Raw genomic sequence first — 9,003 nt, forward strand, 5'->3', positions numbered from 1 at the left:
AAATTAAACACCTAATAAATATTTATATAGTTTCTAATAATAATCACCTGTTAAACCAGAATTAATAGGTTAATAATAAAAGCAAATGGAATAAATTTTAGAAAAATTAAAATTAGATAAATAACTTGTAAATTTTTTTTAATTTTAAAATAAAAAATGTTTTGTATTTTAAATTTTTTTAGATAGAAGCCTAAATGCTTAAATTTCCTACTCATTAAAGAAATGTATAATAAAGATTATTAAAACATAATTTAGAAAAATAATTAGACTAAATAGATAAAGATATATTAATATAAAGAAAAAGATTAAAATAATATTAAATCTGATAATTATATTTTTTTTATATAAAAATCTTATTTTTTGTAGCTATTTTTTTATTTTCATTTTTTCTATCTATTAATTAATTATAATTTTTAAAATTAAAATTAAAATAAAATAATATCTAAAAAATTATATAATTAATATAATTTTTTATATTTTCTTTATTAACTTTAATCCATAATTTTAAATAATTTTCCTTTAAAATAAAATAACATTAATTTAAATCTTATTTAAAAAAATTTGATATGAAATATTTTCTTATATAATGAGTTTTTAGAGATAAATATGTTCATTATTGTATCTATGACGAAATATTAAAATTGTTGACAATAAAGACTTAAAGCCTGAAAAATATTATCCTTAATATATAAAGTATTTGATAACAAAGCTGTCTTGAAGTAAATTATAATCCATGTCGATTATTTTAATTTATAATTTTTCCGTGAAAGAATTTTTCTAAAATCACTTTTAATACATTTTTCTGTTAGATTAATGTTCAAATATTAAAAATATATTTTAACATAAGATATAAATGAAGAAAACATAGATAAAATATATTTATTATACTTATATTGAAAATAAAAAAAATATTTTTTTAATATTTTATTTAATTATAAAATATAAATAAATTTTTAATATTTTATTTAATCAAAAAATAAAAATAAATATGAATAAAATAATTATATTTAAAAATAAACTTTAAATTTTATTTATTAATAAAAAAAAATATTAAAAATAAAAAATAATTAATTTCTTTATTTGTAATTCATTAAAAAAGAAAATAAATATAAGAAAATAACTGTTTAATTATAAATTTTATTGTATGTCTTTAAATATATTTTAACTGTTAAATTATTATTATATAAAAAAAGTAAACCGAAAAAATAAAAACTAAAATTCAGCATGCAATTTAAAAGAATTTTACAATAAAAAAAACATGATAAAGAATAAAATACACCCAAAGCAAATTAAAAAATTTTCAAAAGCTTTAGCATTAATGATTCATCATCTCCTATAAAACATTAAATTATTTTAAAAGAAACATAATAACTTATAATAATAGGAAAATATAAAAAAGCCTACAAATATATTAAGCATTACTTAAAATATACTAATTTAAATGATATTTAAATCCAATTAGAATATAAAAAATAAATTGTTCATATTTACCTGAAGTTAATTAAGCATTACTTAAATAAAAATGATATTTTTAAAATAGTAAAAAAAGTTCCCAAAATATTAAAATTATCTTATTAAAATATTTAAATATGGTATAATATACTTGAAAATTATAATGCAAATTCTCCTAAGGAATCAAAAGAATAAAATTTAAAAGAACCTGAAAATTTTTCAGAAAAATTATCAGATGATATAACAACATAAATAAAGAATCATAAATATTAAAGAGAATAATTTATGATTTATTTCTTAAAATTATAATATATATCATTTTTATATTATAAATCTATAAATTAAGTAAATACGGCGATTTTATATTTACTTAAAGCTTAAAATTTAATAAACGATTTTTTAGAAATTCAACCATATTTAATGTGTACGGATTTATATAGAATAAGTGCGTAAAATATTTAATGATATATATATATATATATATATATATATATATATATATATATATTTATATTTATATATTTTAATATATATAAAAAAAAAGATCTATTTAATTAACTATAGCTAATATATATCTTGAATCAAATTTAATATAAAAAAGTTAAGAATTATACATGTAAGCATATACAAATAGTTCTAAAAGTGTAATTTTATGGTTTTAAATTTTTCAATAATACACACTATAAGACATTCCTGTCAGAAATGAAATATAATGTGAATATTAAATTATCGAATTGATTTTTATATTAATAAATACCTGCTATTCATTTGAAATATCCAGAAATATTCCAAAATGTTTAGAAAGTATAAATTTGGTTTATTGGATTTCTGAAAATTTACTTTTATATGAAAGTTCATAAAGTATATAAGTTTTTGCAAGAAATCTTTATAAAATATTTAATTAAAATTATTCTCTATATAAAGATGAAATGAGGGAAATTTATATTATTGGAAAATAGATAATTGGGAAGATTTCCAAAGAGAAAAATAATAATTAAGAAGAAATTTAAAAAGATAAATTAAATAACTATTTATATGAAAAAGCAGAATGTTAAATGTTAAATTAAAGCCAGTTTATTTTTAAAAAATCACAAAATCAATTAGAAAATAGCTCTTTTTTGGCTGAATAAACTACTTGGCTTTCCCAAAATATATCAAAAAGTTCTTTTTTTAAAAGTTTTTAGTATAAAAAAAAATTAGAGTCGAAAAGGCTTAATAAAAGTATTATTAATAATAATAATACATCGATTTTAAAATAGAAAAAAAATAGAAGTTTTGGGCTATTTCAAAAAAAAGATATTATTTTAAAAAGTCCAAAAATAATTAATTCTTCTGAAAAAAAAAATTATTTTGATTAAATTTAATAATTAAAATATAAATATAGATTTTTAAGATAAGATGATGTTTTGTAAAATACTAAAAAATAAATTAATTTGGACTTTTTTATGTAAAATATTATTAATTAGTCTCAATAAAATAAATAAAAACATCAAAATTTCCCTGTTATGTATATTAAATGTGATGAGACTTTAAAAGAAAGTTAATAAGATAAAAAAGAATAGAATTATATGTAATAGTTAATTGCTTTTAAAAGAAATAAAAATAATAAAATATAGAAATAAATTTAAAACTTTTCATAAATTAAATTTATGAATAAAATTAGAGCTAAAAGCGATTTTTATTTATCTTATAATAATTATAATAAGAAATAAAAATTTTATAAAACTAATGGAAATTCTATTAAATAAAATTTGTAAATTTATAATTAAGACTCTTAACTATTTAATATAAATTCTCAAGCGTAAGCCTATAATTTAAATAATTAAAGCTTTAATTAAAATAAAAAAGTTTATTAATAAAATTCTTATGCTATTTAAAAGAATGGAGATTTTATATAAAAGTAGAAAAAAATTTAAATAATTAAGATGATTTAAACGAAAATAAGTAAGAAAAAAATTAAGATGAATAGAATAATATAAAAAATATAATCTTATAAAATGAAACTGAAAAAAAATAAATAAATAAATAAATTTCAATTATAAAGAATATTGTGAGAAATGACTAAAAAAAATACTTAAATAAAAAAATAATTATTCTTTATATTATGAGAAGTTTTAAAATTAAATCTTGGCATATAATGAACTTCATAAATCTATTACTTGTAAAAAAAAAGTATAAGATAAAGCGAATGAATTTAAAAACATGTATCATAGAAGCAGCAAATTAAATAGTTTTCTATTTGCTTACAATAAAAATATAAAAGATGCTAATTGGGCTAAATCGAAAAGGTATTCCCTGTAAATAATTTAAAAATAAGAATGATATTTAATGAAGTTTATATTTAATATTAAATTATTGAATTTTTTTGTTATATATAAATATGTATATATATTATTTTATATATATTTATATATATATATATTTATTTATAAATTAATATTTATATATACTTTCTTATATAAATTCATATATAATTTATATTTTAAATATTTATTGTTATTTTTATAATTTAATTTAATATTATTAAATTTACTATAATTTTTTATTAGTAATTACTAAAATTATTATTATTATTATTATTATTATTTTAATTATTTTTTTTATTATTATTATTATTATTATTATTATTATTATTATTATTATTATTATCATTTTATTTTTACATTTATAACATTTATTATTGTCGAGTTTTTTGTTTTTTTGAAAATTATATTTATTAATAATTTATTATATTAAATAATTTTTTAAACATTGAATTACAATTTATTATATTTTGTTATTTCTTGTAATATAAAATTTATATTCCTATATTTATTTTATAAATAAATAATTATAAATTAAAATCAAAAAAATTTTAATTCATTTATGGGTAATTCTAATTGTAATTGTGTTTAAAGTAATTATATGGGCTAGTAAGAAATATCCGAAATAATATTAGTCAATAAATAAAATACGTTTTAATAAAAGTCAATTATTAAATCCTAATTATTTTAAAATGAAAAATAATTATAAATATAAGTGTTACCATCATAATCAACTACTAACATTCAATCAAACAATATCGAAATATAATCTATTAGTTAAAAAGATATAGATTTTATCACTAAAAACAATTAAGAATAGTAAATAAATTCAGCATCAAATATAAATGAAAAATTATAATAATATATATCTTTAAAAAAAATTTTACAGATGACAATTATCCTATAGATTAGAATTTTTAAATTATTTAATAATAATCATTAAATAATCCATTGCAAGTAATAAAACTGCCCAGAATATATATGAAAAGTGGGTCTTTTTACGAAGGTGAATGGAAAAACGGTTTCAGGCATGGAAAAGGTAAACATACATGGCCTGACGGAACATTTTATGAAGGAAATTGGGAATAAGATGAGGCATAAGGATTTGGAAAGATTATGCATTTTAAAGGCGATTTTTATGAAGGAGAATGGAAAGAAGATAAGGCAAATGGGAAAGGAACTTATTTGTCAAATAATTAAGGAATTAAATATATAGGGGAATGGGTAGATGATTTATAGGATGGAAAAGGAATTATTTATTTTTAAAATGGAACATAATTTCAAGGCGTTTTTTAATAAGGATTTATTAGTGAAAAAGGAACTATTTTGTTCTATGATGGTAGTTCTTATTTAGGAGAATTTAAAGATAATCAGATTTCAGGGTATGGAGAATATAAATGGAAAGATGGGAAAATTTATAAGGGTTATTGGGAAAATAATAAAATAAATGGGAAGTAAAATTTATTTTTGTTTTTTGCTATTTTAATTATTAATGTATGTTTAGTGGAGAAATGATATGGCCGGATGGCAAAAAATATATAGGAGAATATTATAATAATATAAAAAATGGATACGGTATATTTGATTGGGGAAACGGAAAAAGATATGAAGGAAAATGGCTTAATGGAAAGTAGCATGGAAAGGGTTTAGTTTAATTATAATTTAAAATAAATTTTGGATATTAAAATATAAGAACTTTTATTTAATTTTTTTTTTTAAAAGGATTAATTTTTTAAAAAGAAGTAAAAAAAGAAGGAATTTGGGAACATGGAATACGAATTATGTGGACTGATGAAGATAATTAAAAAAATTGGTTAATATTATTTATATATCTATAATTTTTATTTATATAAAAATTATATTAATTATATTTAATATTAAATATAAATAAAATTTAGAGATAAAAATTTAAATGTAAATAGTATATTGATTAAATTAATTTTGATGATAAAATAATATTTCAATTCTAGATAATATTTTTATTAAATATTATGGTTTTTAGGATAATAAATTATTTTTTAAGTTATATTTATATGTATAAAGAATATATATGACTATTTTTAAATTTATTAAAAAAAATTAATTCACAATAAATATATGATAATATATAATTATTTATATATTTATATATATATATATTTAATTTTTATTTTATTTATTTTAATTTTTTATCATTAATTTTTAATTTTTTTTATTCTAATACAACTTTAATTATATAATATTTATCTTATTTATCTTTTTTATTATATATCATTTTTAATGTTTAAAAAATCATTTTAGAATAATTTTTTTGTTAATTAATTATTATAATTTCATATAAATATATGAATATCTACATTTTAAATAAATAAATAAAAAATTGTTTTAATTTTTAGTTTATAAAATATATATATTATTTACATATAATTTAATTTTTTTTTTAGTTTATTTTTTTAATTGTTAAATTAAAATAAAAAATCTTAAATAAAAAAATATTAAATATAATTAAAAATATAATATATTTATTATGTAATTTCTTTAAAATTCATTTAATTCTATTGTTAAATAAATGAATTAGTTTGTTCCTTAATTTTAGTAAATAAAAAGTTATAATTTATAAATATTATTGTAAATAAAAGGAGTGAATAAGAAGAATAATTTTCATATCCAAATTTTGAAAAATACATATTGAATTCAACTCATAATTTCTAAGAATTATAAATAATTGTTCGTGATTAAAATTTAGATACACTAAATATAAGATTTAATGTTTGGAGGATGTTATTAGGTCTTTTAAAAGTTCATTCAGATGATGAAGTGAAAAAATAAGAAATAAAATAATAAAGATAAATATATTAATAATTAAAAGAAAAATATTTAACAAGATAATAATCTTAATAAGACAGTAAAGTTATTTTTAATCCTTTAGCTAAGAATCAAAGCGGAGTATTTTTTTCATTATATAAAAAATGAAAAAAATGTAAATTTTAAAATAAAAAAGAATCCTTGGAATAACTCTTTTGAAGACAATGAATTAAGAAATGAAATAAAAAAAGATATTGAAAGTACATTTTAAGATAAAGAAATATTTACATTATAAAAAACAAAAAATATTTTAACAAATATATTGTTTGTTTTTAGTAAAAAATATCCAGAAACTTCTTACAAATAAGGTATGAATGAAATAGCAGGAATTTTTTTTATGATTTATTATCAAGAATCAAATTTTATAGAAAGTAATAAATACTAAAATCTTTAAATTTCAGAAAGATTAAAAGAAAATTCAGAATTTTTTTTAGATATTAATCAAATAGAGCCTGATATTTATATTATTTTTAGTAAAATGATGGAATTAGGACATATGGAAATGTTCAGAAATACAATTTCTTAATAACAATTAGAAAATAAAAAGAAACAACCTATATTGTAAAGAATAGGGAAAATTTAAGATGTTTATTTAAAAATTATAGATTTACCTTTATTTAAACATATAAAATTATTAGATTTAGAGTTTTAAGTTTTTTAATTAAAATGGATTAAAGGAATTTTTTTAAGAGAATTTCAAATTAGACAATGTTTTATTATATGGGATAATATTTTTTTGGATAATTTTATTAGTAATTATAGTGAATTTTAATTATTTTTAATTGATTGTATTTGTTTAGCAATATTGCATATATAAAGAGACGAATGTTTAATTTTATTATTTGTTTTTTTTTTTTTTAATTTTTTTTTTTTATAGTACTTTTGTTTGATAATTAAATTTAAATTGCACAAAAATTAGTTCAGTTTAAATTTGATAAAAATGATTTGAAAGATTTATTAGAAATCGCATATAAAATAAAAGGTAGACTTATATTTAATTATCTATTTTTTTATTCTTTTTTTATTTCTTTTAATTTATAGATATTTTATTAGACTAAAATGAAAATGGAAAATAATAAAATTAATTTTAAAATCTAATTTAATTTTCGAATAAACTTTTTTGTATTTTTTACTTTTTATTTAATTTTTATTTAATAAAAAAGTAAAAAATTCACAATCAAACTTTAATTAAGATTAACCCAAATAATTAAATGATAATATTAATAATGAATAAAACCAAATTATTTTATAAACACTTGATTATAATACAGAAGAAATTAAATAATATATATTAGTAAGTTAAAAAAATACATAAGTATTAAGAAAAATATTTGAAGATGATAGAGATTTTATATAAAATGGTGAAAAGCTGATTGGAACATATGATAGTGAATAATAATTACCCCAAATACAAGAATTTAAACAAACACAAATAATTTTGACTAATTATTAAGTATTTAAATAAAAAGAAATAATATTCATATTAAAAAATAGTTATTTTTAAAACCTAATGATATAAACTATTACTAAAAATTTGTTTGTCGAAGAGATTATTAATCAATTCCTTTAGGATTTATAAATAAAATAGAAAAATTAATGGATAAAAAATCTAATTATTATTATTTCCTTGATATATAATGTAAAGATGTAAGATAATATAGATTCCGCTTTTCATTAAAAAATTATGATTAATTATAACAATTGTTTACTAATATAAATAATCTTGCTTTTCCCGAAGACATAAAAAAAACTTTTGCCTATATACATTTTTTAGATATATTAAAGTCATAAAAAATTACTTAGAATTAACCAAATTAATATTATGATATTGTAAAAGAATTCGAAAGATAAAATATAAAAGAATTAGTATAAAAAAAATAATTAATAATATATTTTTATTTTTATTAAAAATAGCCTTATTTTAGATTTATTGATAATTCAAAAGGTCAAATATGTAAAACTTATCCATAAATACTTATCGTTCCTTAAAAAATAAATGACGAGACAGTAATAAAATGTTCCAATTTTCGTTCTAGAGAAAGACTTCCAGTCTTAACTTATATATTTAAAAAAAGGAAAAACTCCTAAAGTATAGCTTCTTTATGGAGATGTGCTTAATGTAAACCAGGAATAATAAACTAAAACAGATCAGAAGAAGATGAATATTTTTTATAATAAATAGGAAATATTTCCTCAGAATATAAAAATTAATAAATTAAAAACAAAGTCTAAATTTACGATGCGAGACCCTATTTAAATGCTGTGGGTAATAAATTAGTAGGAAAAGGATATGAGAATCCATAATTTTATAAAAATTGTTAAATATAATTTTTAGAAATCCATAATATTCATAAAGTTAGGGAATCTTTTAAAAAAGTAATAAATGCTATTTATGGAAATATGC

General features: G+C 15.8%; 1 protein-coding gene across 1 annotated transcript, besides 15 other annotated features; it reads left to right on the forward strand. All coding sequences in view use genetic code 6, as the record gives it.

Moving 5' to 3' along the window:
- Nucleotides 1-7: part of a microsatellite that runs on past the window's edge.
- Nucleotides 8-913: 906 nt separating this feature from the next.
- Nucleotides 914-988: a microsatellite.
- A 44-nt stretch (nucleotides 989-1,032) lies between these two features.
- Nucleotides 1,033-1,072: a microsatellite.
- An 844-nt stretch (nucleotides 1,073-1,916) lies between these two features.
- Nucleotides 1,917-1,987: a microsatellite.
- A 1,833-nt stretch (nucleotides 1,988-3,820) lies between these two features.
- Nucleotides 3,821-3,901: a microsatellite.
- Nucleotides 3,821-3,931: a microsatellite.
- Nucleotides 3,822-3,901: a microsatellite.
- Nucleotides 3,822-3,935: a microsatellite.
- A 35-nt stretch (nucleotides 3,936-3,970) lies between these two features.
- Nucleotides 3,971-4,028: a microsatellite.
- Nucleotides 4,013-4,110: a microsatellite.
- Nucleotides 4,111-4,157: 47 nt separating this feature from the next.
- Nucleotides 4,158-4,199: a microsatellite.
- A 242-nt stretch (nucleotides 4,200-4,441) lies between these two features.
- Nucleotides 4,442-5,279, forward strand: IMG5_006180 (hypothetical protein). Its single transcript, XM_004039846.1, has one exon. It carries the CDS (start codon nucleotides 4,737-4,739, stop codon nucleotides 5,268-5,270), a length of 534 nt encoding a protein of 177 aa, XP_004039894.1. The 5' UTR covers nucleotides 4,442-4,736; the 3' UTR covers nucleotides 5,271-5,279.
- A 569-nt stretch (nucleotides 5,280-5,848) lies between these two features.
- Nucleotides 5,849-5,914: a microsatellite.
- Nucleotides 5,868-5,916: a microsatellite.
- A 286-nt stretch (nucleotides 5,917-6,202) lies between these two features.
- Nucleotides 6,203-6,236: a microsatellite.
- Nucleotides 6,237-7,446: 1,210 nt separating this feature from the next.
- Nucleotides 7,447-7,473: a microsatellite.
- The last annotated feature ends 1,530 nt before the right edge of the window (nucleotides 7,474-9,003 follow it).

Source organism: Ichthyophthirius multifiliis (genome assembly GCF_000220395.1).
Source record: "Ichthyophthirius multifiliis unplaced genomic scaffold scaff_1120509249462, whole genome shotgun sequence".
Lineage (NCBI taxonomy): Eukaryota > Ciliophora > Oligohymenophorea > Hymenostomatida > Ichthyophthirius > Ichthyophthirius multifiliis.